The sequence below is a fragment of the Agelaius tricolor genome, unplaced genomic scaffold, assembly GCF_023055355.1.
Source record: "Agelaius tricolor isolate 1412-34295 unplaced genomic scaffold, bAgeTri1.0.p SCAF_5, whole genome shotgun sequence".
Taxonomy (NCBI): Eukaryota; Metazoa; Chordata; class Aves; order Passeriformes; family Icteridae; genus Agelaius; species Agelaius tricolor.
This window is the reverse complement of record NW_027269265.1, coordinates 16,367,567-16,392,383: the sequence shown is the minus strand read 5'-3', so window position 1 is coordinate 16,392,383 and position 24,817 is coordinate 16,367,567. Positions and strand designations below refer to the sequence as shown.

The following is a 24,817-nucleotide window of genomic DNA, read 5'->3' as shown; positions in this document are numbered from 1 at the left end:
ATATGCATGGATGTCACACATCCATTACACAGTTACACCTCACACACATGAAATACAGCAGAACTGAATGGGAGGAGAAAATCCATCTAACCTCATAAAAGAAGATATAGAGATCCACTTTTATAGCATTCATGTCTGTGTGAGTGAGTAAGAGCATTTATACAGCTTCCCATATGCCAGGGCTGGCAATCTCTCAGAGCTTGGCCTTAGGCAAGAGTAGAACACTTAGGCTGCTGCTTCAGGAGCATTGCAGCATGGTAGGAATTGTCTGGAAGCAGGTGAAATCTTAAAGCTCCTTCTGCAAGACGCAGGCTCTAGTGATAAAACTGACTGAAGAAGTCCTAACCTTTGACCTCTTGTTTATGACTTGTTAGTCCCATTTACTTTTACCTTTGTTGTGCTGTAAGGCAGCTGAGGTAAAGTTCTAGGTAAAGAGCTGTCCTTATTTGAGGGTATCTCAAAATAGAGGTACATGCACAGCTTGGATGGTAGAGAGAAAAAAGGAAAAAATGGAGTGACAGGGCCCATACAAGACAGGAACTTCTTCCTCCAGGTTTGCCACCACCTGAAACTTGGTGGGGCTTTTTAATTGCATGTGGATTTACATCAGTAGTGCAGCACCACCTAGGAAGGCTCATCTACTCTCCATTCAGCCAGGGTTTGATGTGGATTTTTTTTTCATGCTTCAAACCTTAGGACAATGGTGGTAGTGCTGTTGGGATTTTAAGATGAAACTCACTTTGTAAGTAAGGAACATTACAGATTTATTTTGTTGTCTTGTTACTAGCTTTACCACTGTTGGCCATGCTGTGGCTCTCACTCCTTGGTTGTTATGTAGTAATGGAGGTGTGTGCATAAAATAAGCATTTTGTTTAAAGAGGTAGCTTTGTCTTTTTTGTTGGTAGAATGCTGGTACTGCAGTGATAAGAAGTAACTGTTGGTCTACTTCATACATGTTCTCTCTACTATTAGAGGTATTTTTAATCTCTAGAATAACCTGGACTTCAGTGCATGTATAGTCAACTCTCTAAACTCTTTTAAATCTATGGGTATCTAGTTTAGGTGCTCTGGTAGCTTTTCAAGCTTATATATTTCTAACTCTGGCCCATAGGTACTTCTCAGTGTGATTTCTTCACAGTAGTGCTTATTTCTTGCTGAGCACTCTGGAATTACTTAAAGAGAAGTCATGTACATCCAACCATCTACCTGAAGAGACTGGGAAGAGTGTCTGTGCATGAGGAATGAAGAGCAGGATCTCTGCACCTATTGCACTTTTAAGTGCATATACTTAAAGAGCCTTCTCACAATGTGTAAATGACATTTTTGCTTGTTTTGAAGTACTGTTAATTCCTGTTTTTTTCTAAAGTCATTTGTTACAGCTGTCATCTTTAGGGATCCCTCAGGTGTCTGTCATTGGTATTCTTTTTTCTTTTCATTGCTTCACTGCCATTTATGGCAGTGACTCTTATATCTTTCTCAGTTGCTTCTTGACTGTCATCAAAATGAAACTGCTCCTAAGCTATCTCTTCTCCAACAGTGCTGGAAACTTTGCTTTTGTTCGCTAAGGCTGTCACCTCTGGTGAGACCTCAGGAGAGAGACAGCTTATTGCTTCATCTCATATGACTTGTAGCCAAACAGATTTTTTGAACTGTTATTATTGGGTAAAATAAGAAGTGGGGTGTGGGGAAGGTAAACATGCCAGTAAGTGTATTTGGAACCATTTTTCAGCGAATCTGTGGTTCTTCTCCTTCCCCACCCCCCAAGTCTTTTTCTTCACTCTCTTTTCATATCCCTGCTAATAACGATACAAGTGATGAGTTGCTGAATATGACCATTTCCCTGTTACTGCTAAATTTTATCCTTTCTTTCATTCCTAATATCCCTTCCTCCTTTACTCCTTCTGTGCTGGCTACCATTCATGCTTGCAACTTCAGCACTGTTTTCAGCATGTATTTTCAGATACAGAAAACAGCTCAAACATGTAAACACAGCATTCACCTGTTACATGGGCATGTTTTTGATTCATATGCATATTAGTAATTGGATAGTAATTAGCTACTAGTAGCTAATTCAGATGAATTTTTTCTCTTGAAACTAAGTTATTCTAGTGTAATAAGATTTTATAGCACTAAAATGTAGTACTGTTTGTGTCTTATAGTATGCAGATATACTGCATTGGCCTCCAAGAGAAGGAACCTGCTTTTTACAATCATTTATGGAGATAAGCTTGTGTCTGCTTCTGTGACTCAGGAGCACAAGAACACCCATACCTGACCAAAATAGCTCAACGTATCTTTTTTTCAGAACTGAATGCCTTGATGAGCATATGCTTATAAGAAATTTCAAATAGTTTATTTCATAAGTTGTTCAAAATCCTGAAGTTTTATATCTCATCATGTCTTGAGCAGTAATGATGCAGAACTATACCCTGGGATATGAGATGCTGACTTGATAGAAATGAGTATAACTGTCCTGAAGTCTTTGAAAAACTGGTACTTTCATCTGGCAGGAAATGGAAATTACCATCAAGTCTATGATAATTTCACAGTAAAAAGCAAATGAATGATTTAAAAATGAGCATAATCCAGCTTCAGAATAGATTACTTAGCAATGTGATGTACTGTCTTTAAATCCCCAGTGGATTAATAAAAAAAATGATTTTGTGTGGTTTCTTGACATAGCCTATCCTGCTGTAGGCTAAATTGAAGATTAAGATACCTGATTAGAAATGTCTTTTCTGGCTCCAAAATGTGCAGCTCTATGAACACTAATTGGTAAAGGGACAAAAGACCAGCATTCACTGTGATAGAAACTTACACTTGCATATCACCTTTGCATGTGTTTGATAAGTTGATATGAAATATTCAAAGACTGAACAATACTGCATTTCTGATTTGAACACTGGGAGACTACTGAAAAAAATGAGCCCCTATCAAAGGCACCATTTAAAAGAAACCACACGAGTTGTTCTTTGAAAGAAAGGTGGTTAGCATTTAGAAGCTTGATTGTAAAAAAAAAAAAATTATATAGAATCTTGTCCAAAATGTGAAAACTGATCACTGCTTGATATCTTGTCTTCCTTCTAGTTTTTTAACTTAGTTCTCAGGAAAACTAAAAACTAAATTTAAGAGTAACTGAGGAAATGGGCATTCTGCCTCTTCCTTTTAGAAGACTGAGTCTTCAGATTCTTGGACATATGACTTCAGTTGAGGTTTTTTTTTTTTTTTAAAGACTTCAGCCTTTCTGAAGCAGCAGTGCCCACAAATGAAGCATGTAATTCTTATATGAAACTAAATGGATTGCTTTCTCCTTGCTAACAGCAAAAGCAGTGATGGCTAAGCTGGAACACATTTTTCCAAGATCCCTGTGTGCTAAGAGTGACCAAGGTGTTTCATATAGATGACGTTAAATCAGTAGGCAAAACATTATACCACAGCAAGCTAAACACCTCCTATGCAGTTCCCAAGAACCATGAAACTTCTCTAAACCTGTTTTTGCACATACTTGATGTTTTTAGGTAAATGTTTATATTCTATTGACAGATAAGTAGAATGGAGTTTGTAATTTTAACCACTTTTCAGGCGGTTTGTAGTATTCTTGGTAAAAAAGCATTCTTGAATTATTTTTATGGTAATTTGGATTGATAAACTGTAAGTTTAGATTTAGAAAATTTATACTATGGTTGGGATAATGATATACATTAGTACAAGTCCAAAAGCACTTCATCTTTCATTTTCTCTTTTTACTTTGTTTGCTTTGTATAGAAAAAGAAAAATTCAAGTTTTCCAAGGCAAATTGCATCTTACATTACATCTTCACTTAGAGGAGGTGAGAGGTATTTGTCAGCTTAGTTTATCAAAAGCATAGATGTAATTGTTTTTTTCAGTATACTGACAAGGATTTACAGGTACTTTGCTCCCTTCTTTTTCTTGCAGAGGGAGTAGTTTCTTTGAAAATTCTTTTCAAAATTGTTTGATATTCTTTTAGTTAATTTAATTGCTGGCTGTTGATGATGATCTGCCAACACATTCTTTCTACCTCAAAGAAAGGAAGCTGAGAAAGCAAGAATAGGCTAGTCCCAAGGGAAACTTTAATGAGTTATATATACATGAAATTAGACATGAAGGGGGTAAGTAAACAGCAGAATGAATTTTGAATTGCCACTTGAGCATGGTGTGTATTTGTGACTAACATTCATGATTTTTCTTTCTTTGAAACATGCTCCTCTATTTCAGAAAAACTTGGCAGGTGGTACATTTTTTGTGTAACAGATCTCCAAAATGAAAACTGTTCTAAAGGAAATTTACTGGTACCTTTAGACTGTTTCACCTTGAGTGACAGTGTTTATGCTCAGTCTGTGTTTAGGGGGTCATCTTATAGGACAGTGGGTGATGTATGTGCACAAGATTTTTGCATGCAGACTCAGAACCCATGGAAGGGATTTAACTTAGGCTACTTTTTGTAAAGGCATTGCAATTCCAAAAGAATCAATTTAAAAATTGCCAAAAGCGTATGGCAGAATTTGAGAGGTAATTAGAAACTTAGCAAGCTTCTGGTTGTAAAGAAAGGCCTGTCTGCAAGTTGCTTGGCCTTTGTTCAAGCTTTTGACAGGGACAGCAAGACTGTTGATAGTGTTACTGTTGATTGTTTTAGAAAGCAGCTGTGTCCATCCTTCAGTGTTAGTTTCTTTTGTTTGTATCTCTAGTGAAATATACCAGCTTATTCATGAAAGTTGTATCTGTTGTCAAGAATGCTCTTCCCTTTGCAGAATGGAGGATAGTGGATCACCATGTACAGGAAAATCCATTTTGCAGAACATTTAGACACTGGGATTTGGCAAGAATAAATAAGATTTGTGTTCTGTACTAAATTTTGGCATTTGATTGACTAGACAGATGCCAGCTTGCTCTGTACCTAGCCAGAAATGCACCTCCCTACCAGTAGCCTTGGACAAAAAAATAAACATAAGCACTCAAATATGTGCAGGAAAAAGGGAATTGATGTAGCTGAGCACACCAACTCACTTCGTGTCTTTGACAAGAGACTGACTGGTCTTGTTGATGGAATAGATGCTTTTGGGACAGATTTTCTGTTAAGCTACAGCAGTTCACATTCTATTTAATTTCATGCACTTTGTCATGTATGACAAGAGAAGATGTAAATAAGGCCTTTTGCTTTTTGTGTGTCCTACAGTAACTTTTATTTTTTAGCAGAGAAAGCTAATGGGAAATGGAATACTTTATAAAGCATTGTGTTGTGTACCTGTGTACCAGGCAATTATGGCATACTTAAGACATTTTAGTGTGTTCCTGACCTTCTTTGCTAAGGCTGTCCTAATATTGATAGAAGAACTAAAGCATTAATTTATCTCTTATGACTTGCCGAGCAGCTAAGCATGTCAACAGGTAAGCACAATGCCATTAAGTGTGCTGTGTAATCCTCTGTCTAATCTCAGCAGAATGCCCCTTCATCACCTGACAGAAAGATCTTCTCTCGTAGGATTTGAGGGGTCGTGCTGCTTTGTATCTTGATCTTTGCTAATCCACCTTACATTTTCACACTGAGATTTCACGTTTTTCTGCTTGCAACACTTAATCAACTTATATTTCTAAGAAGATAGTGGTGTGTTGTCTTGCATGCTTGACAGTCACCATGAAGTGGGAAGTCATGGAGTTTATGAACAGCTTATTTGTTAATTAAAACTGAATTATCAGTCTTGTGACTGGAATTTTGTTTGCTACTACTACACGAAATACTGCTCAGAAATATGATTAGATATGAATTATGTCTTCCAGAACAAGTGATAAACAGAATTAAAAGCACAAAATGTATGTTACAGTGATGTATTCTGCACTGGTTGACATGTAAATTAAATGACCTGGGAGGTTCTGTCTGCTTAAAATCTGTATCCATGGCAATCCACACCAGGTGGTGCTGTAATACATAAGCTTTGCAGTTCTTATTCCTAGTGAGTTAATGCTTCCTTTGGAAGATAAACTATATATTGGCACTTCATTTTTTATTCCAGATTCTCTCAAAAGAGAATGGTAGAAGTAGTGAGGGACTAAATTTGAACCTTGATTTTTGTATCAGTTTCTGGTTCTTTACATGCTATACTGGGAGCTGAACTCTTAGTGTCAGTATGGCAGCTTCTTAGCTGGAGATATTTATTCTGTTTTACATGACATTTTCAATTGTATTCTGAGATAATTGGCACGTTAGGATTGTTACTTGAAAACTTTCAAAGTATGGTCTTAATGGAATTTCTTTTTAGATCCACAGTGTTGTGTCCAGATAAGGGAGCATGCTTCCCCTTCATCCAGCTCCATTTTTCACTTGGTGTAGTCAGTCTGCTTCAATCCACCTGATTAAAGGCAGTATTGTTTCTGCCTCTGCAATTCAGTGATTCTTTTTGCTGGTGGGAAGGCAGATGCTAACAGGATTAGATAGTCTTGGACTTGATAGAGATTAAACCTTCAAAGCATGAAATGTAACATTGTCTAATAATAATATTTTCTCTGAGATCACAATGGCTATTTTGTGACTGCACAGCATATACTCACACTGGAGTGTGGTTTTTTTTTTTTTCCTTTCCTGAATTTTTGTTTATGAGGCAAAATCTTGAGACTGTTAGGTTTGGTACCACTAAAGTCTGAAATATTTTCATCAAAATCACCTAAATAATGCACACACATAAGTGTTATATACACATTTAGCAAAACTAGAAAAACATAGCTAGCACACATCTGTTTGATAGTATTAACTGAGTTTTTACAAAAATTCAAGTAATAGCAAGCCCAACTAACAAATGTCTAAATGATTTCATCTCCTACATTTCAGTAGATGTCTTGCAAGTGTATTCCTTACTCTTACTGGCATGTTTAATAACAAGGAAGGTATTTTTGTAGCTCATCCTTTAATGTAGACACTATTATTTACCAATTCTTCAGCTGCAAAACCTCTTTGTGTCTCCATCATCAAAAGTGACAAAATGTTGAGATGTGAAATGGTGACCTGAAGGATCTGAATCCAAATGTTTATTCAAAGCATTTTTAACATTCAGAATATGTTAGGGTATTGCCTGAGTTGTGGACGGAATAGTAGCCTAACTGTTACAGTTTATTAATTGATACTGTTCAGAAGTCAGCCAACAAGTAATTTAGATTTTGGCAGAGAAAAGTTTCTAAAGTCTAAGGAAAAATTGAGAGTTGGGGGCCAAAATGTGTGCTCATGTTTCAGGAAAAAGCCACTGTGAAACTAATTGGGCTTAAGTACTGCTGGGTTTAATTTATTGTGTTTTAGAAATCACTATTAGAAATTATTGAAGTATTTCTGATCATCTGAGCTGACCTGCAAGTTTTACCTAACTGGTACTGTTCAGTCAGACTCTTTACACTACTTATTTTTGTGGGTTCTTTGATGGGAGTTACTGTGTTGGTGTTTTGGTTAAAAATGTTTTTAACATCTGTGGTGCCCATAGGTTCACTCCTAATGAAATATGTGGGGTAATTGGGATTTCTTTGTGTGTGTTTAGCGAGATCACTGAGACAGTTCTTGATCTGTCTGTGTATTTCTGCTGATACTGCTTTCCACTCTGTTTATTCCTTCTGCTTATCTTCTTTAGTGTTGTGCTCTGTTGGATATCTTACGCTTTACTTGTAGTTTACTTGCCCTCCTTTTTATTTTTCTTTCGGCATAATTCATGTTTCTTCCTTCTGTTGCTTTCTTTATAACATCTTCATCTCTGCTGGTTTCAATCATTGCTTCTTGGATGGTTAATTTCCAAGTGTCTGTATCTGTGGCTGATTCTCACATATTTTTCTGTTCTCAGATCTTTAGGCTTTTCTTCCTGGATGTCCTTGTGTCTCATTAGCACATCCTTGAATGTTTAGTCAAAAACGGCATTTTGCCTCTTAGTAATTATTCCTTACTGTGCACGTTTTGTGTAATTTCCCACTCCTCATTTAGTTTTCTATCTTTCTCTCTGCAAGTTCTGCACTTGTTTTAGTCTTCTCTTTCCTAGCTCTTTGTGTCTTCATAAAAAGTCTTTGATTTCTTCTTCTTTGAAAGCCCTGGATGCACATACAGACAGAGGAACGATATGGTGCAGAGCAGGCACTGTGAAAAGGGACCTGGTGGTTGATGCTAAGCTGGACATGAGTCAGGAGGGGCCACCCATGTCCTGGGGTGCTTCAGGCCCAGCATCACCAGCCAGGCAAGAGAGGGGATTTGTGGAGGGGTAGAATGCAAGAAAATAGTGCAGAAGGCAATCTCACCCCTGAGGAGCTGCAGCTGTACTAATCACCAAAGGTTAGGAACAGGCCTGCCCTTAATAGGCCACAGCTGTGTCCATTGAGGATGAGTGCGGTAAGAGTGGGTTAGCTGGGTGAGGAGAGAGCTGGAGTTTTTTGGCTGTGCTGTGGACTCAATGCTGTGAGGAGATGCCCATAAGAAAGCACCAAGAAAGATTGAACTTTTGCAGTAAGATGACAACAGGGATTGTCCTGCTCTGCTCTGCACTGGGGCGGCCTTACCTTGAGCCCTGGGGGCAGTTCTGGTGCCACAATGTCAGAAAGACATGAAACTGTCAGAGAGTGTCCAAAGGAGGGCAGTGAGGATGGTGAAGGGCCTTGAGGGGAAGCCATGTGAGGAGGGCTGAGGTCACTTGGTCTCTTCAGCCTGGGGGAGACTGAGGCAAGACCCCACTGCAGTTGGAGCTTCCTGTGAGGGGAAGAGGAGGGGCAGACACTGATCTCCTCCCTGTGGTGCCCAGTGACAGGACTGAGGGAATGGCCTGAACTTGTGTCAGGGGAGGTTCAGGTTGGATATCAGAGATGAGTTTTTTACCCAGAGGGTGGTTGGGCACTGAACAGGCTCCCCAGGGCAGTGGGCACAGCACCAGCCTGACAGAGTTCAAGAAGTGTTTGGACAATGCCTTTGGACACGTGGTGTGACTCTTGGGTATGCTTCTGTGCAGGGCCAGGAATTGGACTTGGTGATCCTTGTGGGTCCCTTCCAACTCACAATATTCTGTGATTTTTTTTTCGTTCTTAAAACCTGTTACTCATGTAGCAATTACTTTATCAATAATCTCTTAATCCTTTATAGTGTTCTCTATGATTTAATTTGGTTTTATGACATTAACTATTGTGCTTTGTTCTGTTACTGTGTACATAAATTTTACAAATAGTGTATTTTGAATAATTAATTTTAAGAATGCTGTAAAGATAATCCACTACTTAGCTTTTCTTAACAAGGAGAACATTCCATAATGATGACTTTTGTGTATACTGTTTATCAGCTCTACTTTGTTAGACTTGAATAGTGAGACATTCTTTGCAAAATTAGGGTATTACTTTGATTATTTTATTGGTAAATATATACAGGGCTGTGATCTCACTTTCATGTCAGTAGCATGTCAGTTTGGTAGTGTTTAAAGGCTTATTAAAAGTGCAGCTGACACTTAAGGCAAATGCATATAAACTGGCTTTTGGAATCCCCTCTAAACACTTCCCTCCTGTGTCCCTTAACCCAGAGCTATGCAAGTGGGGTGTTTTTTTGGGGTTTGATTCTTTGTTTCTTTTTCTTTTTTTTTATTGAGGGGGGAGGGGAAGGAAGGGGTTGGGTTGGTTTTTTTGCCTTTTTTTTGAGTGTGGTTTGTTTTGTTTTTTAGGGTTTTTTTTGGTTTTTTTTTGTTTTTTGGTTTGTCTTGGGTTTTTGCTGTTGTTTTTGTTTGGGTTTTTTGTGGGAAAATAAATGGATGATTGCATATAAAATGTGTGGGTAACTGTGGCTTTGTAAAGACTGGTTTTGTTTGGGTGTTTTTTTTTTTTTCTGTAGGCATTAATATTGTTTTGTATCCTATATCTGGTTTTCCTATAGCGCTCTTGCAGTCAATACCTATACCAGTGCTTTATTTGGAAGGCTATTCAATGTTCTAATGCCTTTATGTGGCTGCATTTATTACTAGGGAAAGATTCTACTCATCTTTTGATTGTTCGTGTCAGTTATTCATGGTACAGTGTTCTCTCTTTACATGTTAATTTTAGGCAATTACCTGCTCCTCAGCTTCTTCCAGCTGCCACTGACACCTCCTCAGGCTGCTGGCACAGCTGTGCCACCCTCCTTTCCTTGGAAGCTGTGTCTTCTTTAGGTCTTCTACCAAATTTCTTCCTGCTCAATGAGGTGGCAGAGGAGCCCTGTGGACCATACCCCATCACTCTTCCTTGGCTGCAGCCTTTTCTGTCATTAGAACATTGGTGGTATTTGTAAAGGTCCACAGTTATTACTGTGTGTGTCAGAATGTGCAATATCCTTACATTTTTATCATTCCCAGCCCAGTCTGAAGTGTGGTGTGTCACACCCAAAAACCAGGGCAGGCCTCTTCCAGTGTTAAACACCGTGTACATCTGAGTTCTCTGGTGGTCTCCTGTGTTCCAAATACTTCCACAAATGCTGGAGGTTATTGCAGTCTGACAATCATTTTCCTGAGTGCTGCAGCATCCCTTGGCCTAGCTTGGGCTGCTCTCCCTGTGTGTTGCTGGGTGTGGCTGAAATTCTCTAACTCTCAGGTGTTGTCCCTGCTTCCTTAAGGGGTCATGTTCCAGTTGCTTTCTGAGACATTAGCCTTGGGTGGGGCATCACATTTTATGAGTGACTGAGTAGCTGGGAGCATTCCAGGGCTGCTGCTGCTTCACCCTGCAGGTAGCAGAGCATGGCCCACATGCCTATGTGAAAGGCTGGAATAAGGAGCCCAGTCTGACACTGGTGTCTGGTGCTTTTTCCCCCTCAGTTGTGTAGAAAGCCTTACATTATAGCTTTGAACATTATGGCCTGTGTACTAGCTCAGCTTTGTTCTACTGTCTGTGCTGCTGGTGTAGCTGCATGAACTGTTAATGGTGTGAATCCATTGAAAAAAGAGAACCAGTGCCATTGAGTATAATGGCTAATTTCCCAACATATGTTTCTCATTATTTAGAATTTTGTTTTGCCTATCAGTGGTAGATATGTAATATATCATTGGTACAATATATAAGTATAATTATTTCTGTGTAAATAGTGCTGTAGCCTAGCAGAATATAATTTTACTGTTTAGTTACAGCTGGAACTCTCAAGTGAAATAAACTGCAAAGGCAAATATGTCTTTTCAGAGGAACTTTATCAGAGTAGTTAAATAGATGCCTGACTCTAAAAACAAGAAGTTTAATTCAAATGAGACTAATATGAGTAGGAACTTCAGTAAGTGGTGGGCTGGATTTGTGCTGATGACCATACTTGAGCAGAGTACTCAGCCCATTATGGAATCTAGGTCCTTGATTTGTGCCATGTAGTTGTTATGATGCACCATGAAAACTTTTTCTTTTTTGAAATCTATAATCCAAACAGTTTTTCTACTTTGGGATTCTTTGGTCTAGTTCTAAACTCAAACTTGAGAGTGACATCATGAACTTACAATGTTTGCACTGTTTATGCCTCTTGTACCTTTCTAATTAAAGCAAAATAGGTGGGCTGGAATCTCAAACTGATGTAAATCAGCAGAGCTCCATTAACTTCTCTAGAGCTATGCTTCTTAATTTCAATATTAGCTTTTCAGCAAAAATGTGGTTAGGAAATGAGAGTTAAAGAGAACCAGAATTGAAATGAGTTTTACTCTAATTTATGTCTGCAAAGTGCAAATATGTTAAAATCCCCATGTTGACAAAAAAAAAAAAACCCATAAAATTATTTTGCTCACTGAACCATTTAAGCTGTTGATTCATCTGCAGACACATTTCAAAGTCTCCCAACTGTTAAATTTAGGAAGAAAAAAACCAAACTGATAAAAACAAGCTGTTACTTGGTTAGCTGCCTGGTCTTGTATTAAACCACAATATATGCTTTCACTGTAAGAATGGGAAGAGGTTTTTCTAGTGGATGGAACAACTGCTGGAAATCAAACTGGTACATATCATTCCCAATTGTGGCATTAATCACACCATGCAGTTGGGGAAATCATGTTCTATCATTCAGCTTGTGTCTTCACTGCAAAATTAATTTGAATGATCTATCTCAAATAGTTTAATGTCAATGAGAGAAACTGTGCTGGAAAATAACACAAGGGCTTCACTCAGTGATTGAATGACTGCAGTGATTATGTTAGTGGCTGATGAGAGGTGCTGAAGTAAGCAGTAACTGGTGCTTTCTGACAGACTGGCCAACTGGAATCAAAGCCCTGCCACGCTCAAGTTAAGGAGTTTAAAAGGCATAATCCTTTATTAAGCAAGAACAGGTTATCAGGCCTTACTGTTTCACAGACCAGGTGCAAGATTTTATGCCTAGTATTTGTTGTTTTTCAAGTAGCAGAAGCAGCATTTTCACAGAACAGAAGACTAGAAAAATGGTACTCACATGGTAGTGTCCTTTGGTGTTTTCAAACCCTTGATTCCAGGTAAATTGAAATGCACAGGCAGGTCAGTCACCTTGATGTCTTCTTCAGCTACATTGCATCAAGCTGTTGAAGGGAATTACAGTGACACTATTAAGCTAAGTTAATAGATTTAGTAATCCAAAATGAGCATATAAAGAAGTTTTGAAATGTTAGGTCTGGCTCTCTGGGCAGATGAGATATAATTGATCAGAGGCACTGCTTGCCTTAGATCAGGTGAAAGCAGATGAAGTTTGTGGTGAGGCTCTGCTGTCTTTAAGTACTCACTGTCCTAGTCCACATTTCTTCATTTTCTGACCACTCTTGCAGCCAACTTCTGCTTCTGCAGCCATATTCTATCAGATTTCTTTTTATGACTGTCTCTGTTTTCTGGTGCACAGCTGGAATACAACAAACCACCTTATTTGTGCATGTTGGGTTTTTTTCTCCTAACTGTTTGAGGAAAATCTAAATAGATCCATATAGAGAGAATTTGAACAAAACATACATATATATATATTATATGCTGTGTATTTCTGATATATGTTAGAAAGATATGATTTCCTCTTCAATTCACCTAAACTAGCTCTAAAAGAGCAAAACCAGTTTCTGAATCACATGATGTAATGAGGTGAAGATGATACAAGCTTATTTTAAGACAGAAGAGTAGTGCAGTGTTGCTCCTTCATGGGCAGAAGTGAAAGCAATCTGTAGATTTTGCAGCTTTAAGTTCCTTGAATGGCACTGCGGAGTGTGATGTGGATAACACAGGAGACTTGCCTCATTTAGACCAGACTCAAAAGCATCCTTTGGAGGAGTAATTTCTACGTGTATTTTGTGGACACCATCTTGGTGTGATGTTTCTAAAGAAAATTTTGGATGTTGTTCTGAGAGGTTTTTTGATTTCACGTATATGGATTCAGAAAGTGCTTTATAATATATGGCCAAAATAAGTGCTGCTGTTTGGCATGATTAGATAAGTATGTCATTTTCCTATTGCTCCTCTTGTTAAGAGTTAGTGCATATACTTCACTGAGTTTTTTCTCTGCCTTCATTAGCTTTCAGATGCTGATTCTTTTCCTACCACATTCTGAGACTTCGTAATTCCCTGTCTTTATTTTTGTAGTTACCTCAGTGATATTTATAGACTGTGATAATTTCCCATGGTGCCTTTCTGATGGTCCAGGTAGATGTACCTTTCTTGCTTCTCAAGGCTGGACAATATAGCTTGGTGCCTGCTAAGCCTTTTGTGAGCATCTATCAGGTACAAATACATTTTTGATGTGTTGGTTTGGGATTTTCTGCAGAATGGTACCTCATAGTCTGTAGACTCAGTACTAAACCAGTGCAGAATGAGGTGGAGAGAACTCATCAATTTGCTTGTCAGGCAGTGGTGTTTGCAAAGAAATTAAAACTGCTGGCACTGTTTAAATTGTGTGTGCTATTGATGGCTACTAGGGCATGAGAAGAGCATGCATGCAGTACAGTGACAGTGGGATGCCTGGTTTTACAAAGCAACACTCCAGACTTGCAGCTTGAGAGTTTGTGAAGAAATGGAGAAATACCTGAGTTCAAGGGAGCTATTTGTAGAACCAGCAGCAATGAAGCAGGAGCTCCAGCTATGACCTGTATATCCAGGCTTCCAGCTGGGCTTGTGCCATATGAGCTGAAGCTTGTGTGACAGTAGTTGCCCTGTTAATGGTATCTGAGCTGGCTGGATTAAAGAGAGGTGTGTGTGTTGTGTTTGACTGTACTTTCTTCTACACTTCTAAGGTCTAAAAAAAAACCTGTACAGATCTTTCATGATTGGGCTGTGACATTACTAAATTGATGTACCTTTTTTCCCCTTATTTCCATTCTTTTGCTTATTTCACTTCAGTGGCTTTTGGCCTTGTATTCCCCTTTATCTAGCATTGCTGTGAGTAGAGCTTGTCTCTCCTTCTTTCTGTGAAGTGGTGTGAGCTTTATTGCAATATTTATATACAGATTCTAAATAGCCATGGAATAGCATTCTGTGTCATTGAAGACAGCATGAGAAGGACTGTAAATTTGGATTGTGAAATTATTGTAATGTTTATCTTAGTACTTTCCAGTAGTGGACTCTCTGCTGTTTGCCTCTATTCTACATCAATATGACTTTTATTCTGGAATAATTACTATGCATTTAGGAGATAAATCAGTTTCCCTTCCTGAAAACTCCAGTGCTGCTTAGTAGGCAGTATTAGTATGTGAAACTCTCCAGATCTTCTAAGAAGCTGGTTTTTACTTACCAGATTTCATATCAAATATGAGGATATTGAAATATATAGTAGAGGCTGGAACTTAAAAGAGATTGTCATTAGTCTAGAAACTCAGTAAGAAGCTGTAAACAGTACTGCAGTGCTTTAAGAACAAAGTGCTCCAAGGGATGTTGTCTGGGGAGGACTGTGCAAATCTGCCATTTGAAAAATTATTTATGTAGTAACGAATTGTGACATAGGAGCTAGAGGGGGTTGAGTCTTGCTTGCCTTGGATGGGATTACCTATGTGGAAATAGCAAAGCAGATTGTTCATCTGTGGCATAAGACATGTGTTGATGTAGTTTTTTATTATTGAGCAGAAACTGCATGCTGGAATGTTCATGTGTTTGTGACTTGGAGCTAAAACATATGAACTGAGAAGTAATGCTAGTAATCCTGTGTGCTCAAGAAGTGTAAACCTGGCCCCACAAAATTGTGATGTTTGTTTAAAAGATAAACAACAAGTCTGGGTCTCTTTTTGTTTGTCTTCTGGGTTTTGTAAATCCTTTAGGTTTTTGGGCTTGTGCCCTCTTCTACAAACACAAAGGCTACAGGCAGAGTCTTTTGTTTTAAGTGAAATCTGATGTTCTTACATAATTGCACAATTCCAGGACCATAGTTTCAGAAAAAGTAAAAGAAGCAAATATTGTATGTTTTACAAAGAGTGAAGTAATGAGACTTGGCTATACCACATAAGCGTGGCTCACACGGAAAAACTATCGTGCTTCTGATTTCCATATGAAAATGATTCTTTCAAAGCGCCAAGGGGTACATGGAACCAAAAGTTATGCTGAGTGCTTGACTTCAAAGCCTGACTTCATCCAGAGGTTTTTAACACTGTTGGAGGGTTTTTTTGAGAGCTTATTTGGTGCAACTTAAAATAATTTTCCAAAATTCAACTTCCTTCCAAGAGAAAAGCAAAACTTGGAGAATTAACGAGCAGATCAGTTTGTGGCATCAACAGCCTGATTTTTTTGAGGGCTGGATAGGGCTTCTGAGTTCCATGAAAATGTTGGCTTGCCTGTACTGAACTCTTGGATATTCTGGCCTCAGTAAGGTCACCAAAGAGACCTTAAGGCCTCTGCCTTAGTGCAGCATCTTTGAATTTTACTGGTTTCCTCTTGGTTAAAGTAGAGAAAACTCTCTGCTGGAAACAGACCTAAGTTGGCAGGGGTGGAATAAATGTTTGAGTTAGTTCTTTTTGCAACTGCCTCCCATAATTTTCCTTTTATATCTAGAAAGAGAAGCTTCTAAGTAAGAAAAGTAAACAATACCCATGCATACCCATTGTATGCCTTTCTCTGGTCTTAGTAGGCCTGACTTAGTCTGCTGTTGCTTTGTTATCTCATGCCCATTTGATTCTAAAAAAATGATTTGTTTAACTTAATCTTAGCCTGGTAGAATCTTAGCCATGTATAGTTTTTGTGCTGTTTCAACTTGAAGAATATCACAATTTTCCTAGATGGTTAAAATTTCTACTTGGATGGGGTATATTTTAAGTATTAAATTTTGTTTCCTTTTCTATGCATTTGGGGGAAAAGAATGGTGTGTGCCAATACAGCTGCTTTTAAATGAGCCATGCTGAAGCTTTTACCAAAGTAGAAGGGATTCAAAAGCTTATTATTATGCATTCACTGTACTGAAGGCACAATGGCAGAGTTTCATTTAAAGTGCACTTCTGTTCTGAATGATAGCTGCTGTGCCAGCTCTTGTGGTTGCTTAATTATTTCGTCTCAGTGTTTTCTACATGTGATCTGTTCAATTTTCAAGTAACCTGGTAGCTTTTCTGGCTACTAACAGTTCAAACTTAATCTGTGGTCTGACTTGGATCCAGTCAATTTTGCCAGTGATTTTGCCATTTGAATGTGGTTGTCACTTCTCCTGAGGGTGTACCTGGCAGGTAATAGACCATATTCTCTGTTATTTGAGGTCTGTCCCCAATACATGTAAGGAGGTAGTAATCACCCAATTATTTATTCACTGAAGAAGGGTGGGTAGAAGGAACTTTGTTGTACAGAAAAGTACTTTTGTAGTCATTTTGCAAGCAGAGGTGTTCATGGAAAAGGATCAGTGATATTTTATAAAGAAAGATGTTATTTCCTGTCACTTCATTTTTATCTGCTCTTAAATGTAATTGTCTTTCTTATGAGTTCTGCCATGGTAGTCAGCTTTTACTTTTTGAAGGGCAGTTTTGATCCCATTGTTCATGTGACACCCATGGAAAAATGCTGGAATGGATTAATAACGCATCCCTGTGCCAAATGAGGTCTTCAGATGTTCAGAAAGTATTTCTGCCTTGGACTAAATTCACTTAACTGATCCCTCTTGCTTGCATATTCAAGCAGCACAAGGAAGATTTTCTCCCTGCTATGAAATTCTGTAGTGTGAGGAAATCTGCCAAGGGCAGCCTCTGTGGTGGTTGTTCCTTGTGTACTGCCTGCTGACAGTCATTTTGAGAACCAAGGAAGAGATAGTGGTCTGCTCTGATTGTCAAGCTATTCATTAGGCATAGTGCAACAATATATGTAAGAGCAGCTCCAGTGCATACTCTGTAAAAATACTTGTTAAAGTATTTTAAAAAATATTTTAACTGGGGAGTTAATACCTAGTATGTGTAGAAGTGTCCTTTTGTGCCAAATGGAGTGGGTCATTTCAAAGGGGGTCACTAGTCCACAGTGTCTTAAAATTGTTACACTTTTTGTAATCTTTTCAGTGACATGCTACAACTTGTCTGCTTGATTTCAAAGCCCATTGTTACAGAAATCAGATTGTCATTTTCCTCCTGGCAGTACAGTTTATGAATAGACCTGCAGTGAAATCCCCTTGAAGATGCTATGACATGTCAAAGTAGCCTCTTCTTGGTGTTGTTGTGAGGCGAATAAACTGAGTTTATAAGTGATTAGGCTGAACAATTAGCATAAGTACTTTCCATCCTTTAGTTCTGGAAGAGATTTTTGAGTCTGACTGGGAGTAAAAAAAATTCTAAATAAGACCTTGTTGAGCTTGAGCTGCGGATACCAAAACCTCATAGTGTGATGCTTGATTCTCCAGCTTGTTTGCAGCTGGAAGGCTTGCCTGTGAAAAACATAAGGAATGATTCTTTCCTGAAGGGCTGAAAAGTTGCCTGATCTTTTAATAAGTGTGCTTTTTTATGTGAGTCTCAGCATTGATTGTTAATCCAGTCATTATACTTTTTCCAAAAGGCAGTGATCTTGCCAGGGACATCACTTTTTATCTGTATTTAAAAAGGACATAGCCAAACTGAGTCCAAAACCCAGCACAGCCAAAGAGCTCTCTCCTTCAAATGAAACAAGATTCTGTAGACCATAGAAACTATAGACTTTCAGGAAGCAAAAAATGAGAGAAAAGTAGAGAGGGAGTGTCAAATGTATGAGGCTCAGAATGCGAAATTGCGTGTAGAGACAAATTCCATGTAGAAGACACAATTATTTACTGGTAACTGATGCCTTTAGTTAATTCATAGGACAGTGAAGAGATAGTACAATTTAAACTGTTCACATTATTCCATGGTGTTTTAGTCCTGAGAACCAGGATTATTCCCCCAGAGCCTGGAAATGGCATGTCATATCTGAAAAAAGCTGCACCAGTGCTGGACCCTGGCAGTGTTTGAACTGCTTTGCCAGCCTTGGCTCAGAGTAGTGTAAACAGAGTATGAGTCAGTGAGTGAAAAAGGGGAGAAGGTGAAAATTTTGTTTAATACCCTGGTTTAGGAATCTGATGGGTGAAATGAAAGGGTTAGGGTCCATAGGTGGCATTTTGAAGAATATACTCATGCTTAGTGGAAAACTGGTGTCCTAGTAAGGGAAGATGCTAGAATAGTTGAGAAATTGTGTGAATGGTCTGGAGGCCAGGGAGAAAAAAAACAAGCAAAACATGATTTCAAACCTTGGGAACCTTTTAGAGGTTGTGTTTTTTTTTTTTTTTTTTTTTTTAGTAACACAAAGGTTAATACATGAAATACTGCTCTCTGGTATGTGGTTGCATCCTCATGTTGCAGTACTTGTGTATTCTTGTGTCATCACTGAGTCCCCTAGGTCAGGAACTGGGATTTCATCATGCCTTTTAATCTTTTGGTTGATAGTTAATTCTTAATGTGTTTTTTCATTGTTTGGTATCAACTTAATGAGTCAAGATACTTTTTTTATAAAAGAGAGAAGAAACTCAATGTAAGTCTAGGATTTATTAAGCTATTAATTCTACTTTTTGTTGTAGCTAATCCAGTTTTGTATAGATATTTTCATAACTTCATACTGATGGAAAGAGAATTTTCAAGGCTATTTCATAAATAATACCATTCTTTACAATCATATATTAAATGGATTTCATGGTTGAGAGTTGAGTCAGTTATTTGCTTCATAAGCTGCTACTTTTCCATTGCACATATGATTGCACTTGGGAGTCCTCTTTTGGCTGAGCAATGTAAATTGAATTAATATACCAGACAGATAAAATTTGCTCATAATTCTACTGTTTATGAGGTGAGGAGTATATGGAGGAGGATGCTCAGTGTGCCTCCTGCCAGATGGTACTTTGCCTGCAAATAGAAAGCTTTATCTTTGGCATCACACAGTTTTACATGGATGCACAAATGCCTCTCAAAGAAGTTGGGTGGTGTTTCAAATAGTTTCATTGCACTTCATTTGGATTATTATTATTATTATTATTGTTGCCTTATTGTTGCTCAGGTAATATAATCCATGAGACAAGTTTACTAAAGAGTTATCTCTACAGAAGCATCCTTGCAGAATTTTTCAAATAAATGTGTATTTCTTTGTGTAACCCATTCCTGATTTGCTGTACAACTGCTGCCTAGGTTAGTATGGAGCAAAAGCTGAACTGAGCGTGAGGGAAATCCTCAAGTCATCCTGCTACAGAAAACTGGAAACAGCTGTCTAATGGGAGTGGGAGCTTAAAGCTTGATAATTCCTACTTGTTCCAGAGGGCATCTGACATGATCAGTGAACTGTTCTTTATTTCTTCTTTGGTCCTTTTAAGATTTGTGTGTTACCAGCTTTCATCGTTAAATGTGCTTGCTGAGTGTACCATTTTTCTTCACTGCCAATTTAGAGTTAAGGGACTGTTAGCTTGTGAAAAAAAAAAAACCAAAAAACTTTAATGTACTATGGCACATTTATCATTTTCTAATGACTATTCAAATCCATTACAACTAATTTAGGAAAGTATTATTAAAAAGGAGAACTTCCATATGACACATTTTATATTTGAGTAAACTAGTTTCACTGTGGTGGTAAGATCTTAGGGTTTGACTTTGTTTCTGGTATTAATACTACATTACATAACTGAAGTCAATGCTTTTCTATGAGCAAAAGCTACCTGCTATTCTTTTCTCAAGTACACAGTTACTATCACAATATTTACAGTGCACAGGTTGTGCAAGAGAATTAGCTGAGTGTGATATGTTGTTCCCTGAGACTGCCTACATGTACTGAGGTCACTGCTGTCCTCCTGAGACTATACTTCAGCACCTGGAGGAATAGGTGAAACATGACAGGGGACTGACCCTTTTGACATTCATGGTAAAGACAATATGGGAGCATGCTTTCAAAGTTGCTAACCATCTTTCTGTCAAAATCTTCCCAGTGCCCTGATTTTGAAGAGCAGTGTGAGCTAAAGTCACAAATGTTTTAAAAGCAAGACTAGTTCTAAGACATACTTATCCTATTCATTGCAACTCAGCTTATATAGGATCCTTGCATTCAGGGAGATGCTGTTGAAAGGAGTGATGATTTTCTGGCTTTCAATCAAATCTTGCAGCAAACTAGTATGGAATTACAATTTAGTGAAATTTGCAGTACCATGAAGTCTGTTGCAGAAGTCCTGTCACACAAACTGTTGATATCTTGCTGCTGACACCAGGTAATGATGCATGCATTTCCTTGACAGGAACAAAGAAGCTCACTTCTGCACACAGTGATGAGTTTGTTCACTGTCACTGAGGCACAACTACGTGTGTATGGACACAACACCAAGCCTGGGGAAGATGAGGATCTGGAATGTGAAAGGGAATTGCACATAAGCAGAAATACACTTTAGTGTAGAGGTGCCTAAAGCTGTTTGCAGTGCTTAAACAAACGACACAAACTTTAAATATTCAAGCTAGCTTGTGAATATGGTTATTTAAGGTGTAAAAGTGGAAGTATCTAATTGTGTCTTCTGCCTGTCCTTCATCCCCTTACACATCTGTTCTGAGTGAGTCTGATGATCAGCATTCCCTGAGTGCCAGGGTGAAGGGGTAGGCATTGCAATCTGTAGCTGTAGCAGGGTCTAAAGGGCCAGAGAAGCAAGATGTAGGCATGAAAAGGGGCATTGAGCTTTTGTGTACGTCATGTGCCTAACCCCCTTCCTGCAAAGGCAGATCTGATTGCACGTAGCCTTCAAAAATCTACAGATCCATTTTCCCTGTCAGGAAGAACCTTAAGAGTTGTAGCAGGCTTGAATACTTAGCAGGTGTTAAGACTTGGCATGTTTGTTGTGAGTAAATCAACTGCTAATAAGGTGAAGAAATCACATGTCAAGGCAGGTTATAAAACCACAGATCCACGTGGTTGTTGAGATGGCTGTCAGGCTTAGGGGATTCTGAAACTTCACTTCGTTGGCAGCCTGCCTGTCATGGTATGGGTAGGGCATGTGGGAACAATGCTCTCAGGGTACCCAGAATTAATCTGCTAACAGCCTACGTCAGGGCAGGTGTCACGGGCACGCCGGGGTTGCCCCAGCTGCTCTGTGCCAGCTCTTCTCTCCGGAGCCAAGCAGGCAGCTTAGGCTCTGCAGCTGCTCTTGTATTCTGTTCTCAGGCATGCTCTTTGCATGCCTTGTATAGCTCTTTAGCCACAGACAGCTCAGCCAGAGCTTTTTATCAAAGGTGAATCATGCTTTCTGTCGTGCCATAAGCAAGGATTTTTTTTATGTCTGTGACTCAGAGAAGAAGGCGGTGGCATCCCCTCCAAGTTGTAACTGGAGAAGGTGCTTTTGTTTCCCCACTCACTTAATGATTAGAGAGGGAACAGATTGATGGCAATTTCAGTAGAGGCTTGGCTTTCTTGGTGCCCTCCCTTCCCCCTGAGATCTGTGCTGGGTAAGATGAGCTGCAGGACCCATGAGTTGGCAACAGTACCAGCAGGATAAATATTTCTGTATTTCTATCTGGTTTTAAGATGATGGGTGTATGTTCTCCTCTTTTTTTGGCAAAGGTTAGCCCCATTAAATGTACTGCTCTTCATTTAATCTCCTTCTCCCATCTGTTCTGTCTCTTTTCAGTAGAAACCAAGGAGATGTAGCTCCCACTCAGGCAGACAGATAACTCCATCTCCCATACAAGAGAAAACATCTCTGTGTGAAGCAGAGCAGTGCCTTGCTGTGCACATGTATCAGATGTACCACGAGGGCAGACTGCTCTCTCAAGCTCTGATAATGTCGTATTCCCTCTGTCGGCTTATACAGATGAGGGAATGCCACTGCCCCCCTCAGCTAAGTGTTGTTGAATTCTCAGGCCTAAAATAGGACCCAGGGGAATCCAAACAGCTTTTTCCTGAGAAACCAGGTTATCACAGCAGTAGGTAAGAATAACAAATAGTTCAAGATACTAAAGCCATAATACAGCTAGTAAATGAAGAACAGTGCATGTGGCTAAGGTATACAGAATTTGTAGATAATCGTTAGACCAAACCTGTGATTATTTGGATAATAAATCCATAAAGACAGCAAATGTTTATACAGTAAAACTCCATACTGTACCTTGGAACTCACTGGTAGGTGGCCATTTCATTAAGAAAGAAATCTTGTCTACCAAGCTCCAGAGCTTTGTTTAATTTCCCTGACTTTTATAGAAGATTTTGAATTGTCTCATTGTGAGAAAAAATGCACACCATGAGCTCTTTGTAGAGAGGAGCATTATCTTTGAGAAAAGCGGTCTTCATGTTAGTTCATGTAGTATTACCTCTGTGAGAAATGCAGGTGTTCATTACAAGTAGTTATTTATTACTAATGCTGTTATCACCAGAATATACTGTTATCACTGTCTGTGAAGCAAGGCAGTTTGCAGTGAAGCTGCCTTGCTTTTGTTTTGTGATTAGATGCCTACACTAGTTTTTATTTTCTGGCTCTTACCTTTGATGTCCTCAGGATTTCTGTTTTACTATTTGGTATTAACTTCACAGAAGTAAAGTCACCTTAGAAAGATTAGAAAAATGGTGATTTTATTCGTGCTTCTTAAAACTTCAGTTTATACTACCTTAACCGTTTTTAACATTGTACTGTGAAATATTATACAGTCATCTGAATGAGATGACCAGGTAGGTAATAGCTTCCCAGATGACAGATCCAGTTTGCCAAGATAGGGAGCAGGGGTATATTCCTTCTGCCATGTGGTGGCAGTAAGGGGATGATGGCATTTCTGGCACAAACCCCTGTGATGGGAACTGCACACCTTTGCATCCAAATGTGTGAAAAGATTTGCCTCATGTGCAGAGTCCTGCTCTCATTGCTAGAGACCCAGGCCAGGGCTCTGTTCTTTGCTGTCCTATGTGTGTTCTCTCAGCCACAGCTTGAATGGAGGAGACAGAGGGCAAAATGGGGGTTGCAGTGTGAATGGTGTGTGTCCTGAATTACACCTATGGGGGCATGGTATTTCAACCAGTGACGTAAGAACAACCATATTCTGGAAGCAGCTGTAGATCTGGGTCTTTTCTACCACTTCCCTTCCAGTAAAGAAGTTTCCTTAATGCATTTTTAGTTACTAATCACTTCAGATAATATTAGTTTTTAATAGGCAGAATTTATTAAAAAATACATGCCTTGTGTGCTTACCAATTTTTGCCATATATTATTTCATGTGGTAAGGAGTAACTTCTCTGAAAAATTTTGCTTTTGTCAGCTAATGTAACTGACAATAAGTTCTTAAAGTTGATGGTATTTCAGTATTATTCCAGAAAGGTATTCCCCTCTCATGGAGGGAATGATACTACATGGAGGGAATGGTATTTTATTATACTAGGTATTACTATATATAGCAGTGTATTACTACAAGGAACCTGTTTGGCTGTTATATATGTGCTTCTGTTGGCATCTTAAAATGTTTCTAAAACATATAAAATAGATTAAAGCATTGCAGATTGCTGCATCTTGACCAGTAGTTTGTGAATTATCCTGTACTGTGTTCCTGTAAGAGTGTCAACTGTGATTACACAGTGTCTCAAAACTACAGAGCACTAACGAGATTCTGAAATGGCAAGCTGTAATATAATACATCAGAAGAGGCACTTATGTCTGGTCATATGTTTCTGCAGATGCTTCCCTGTTTTTCATTCTTCCATTTCTACATGCTGTGTACATTGTTTTTTAAAAAAAGTATGTTTTTCTTTCAGCCATTAATGAGTTTCCTGAAGATATATTTACAAATAAAGAACGTCAGCAAGGAGGAATTCTGCTTCATATCATTGCTGTAAGTTTTTCTCTACCATGCTTCATTCTTGTTTTCCTTTTATGTTACTTTTTCTATTTTATTTTTTAATAACATGTTAATCATCATAGTGACCTTACTATGTAGAGTTCTGTATATATGAACAAGTTTTTAATATTTTGATTTCAGTATTTCTAATACATCTATATGAGTACAGTGTCTTAAAAGGTAACACCTTTGGGACATGGTATAGTGGTGGACTTGGTATTGTTGGATTACCAGTTGTACTTGATGATCTTAAGGGTCTTTTCCCACCTAAATGATTCAATGACTCCATGATTTAAGAAAAGTATGCAAGTCTGAATTTGAAGTACCTATGCATTCATCCTCTTGGAGATAAAATCCTGGCAGAATAGATCACATGACTTGTATTTCATGTTATATAGACAGAGTTTGGGATTCCTTCATTATTGACATCAAGCATGATGTGGAAGTTTCTTGAATCACTTTTCTTTTGTGCCTCTATGCAATAGATGCAATTATAATTTAAAAAACCCTAAAGCAACCCTGAAGAAATATAGAAAATATCACGTGGCATTTTATTTTCTATTGTATTAAAAAACAAAGCAAGTGAGGTCTGCAGGGTCCAGTTTTTCATTCCCAGCTCAGGGAAAATAAAGGATCAAGCCCACTGC

General features: G+C 38.5%; 1 protein-coding gene across 1 annotated transcript in view; it reads left to right on the top strand.

Moving 5' to 3' along the window:
• Positions 1-24,817, top strand: part of SLC24A4 (solute carrier family 24 member 4) — an 84,444-nt gene that overhangs the window by 25,179 nt on the left and 34,448 nt on the right. The window contains exon 3 of the mRNA XM_071426588.1: positions 24,088-24,164. Coding sequence (XP_071282689.1) covers positions 24,088-24,164 — 77 coding nt within the window. The remainder of the gene's footprint in view (positions 1-24,087; positions 24,165-24,817) is intronic.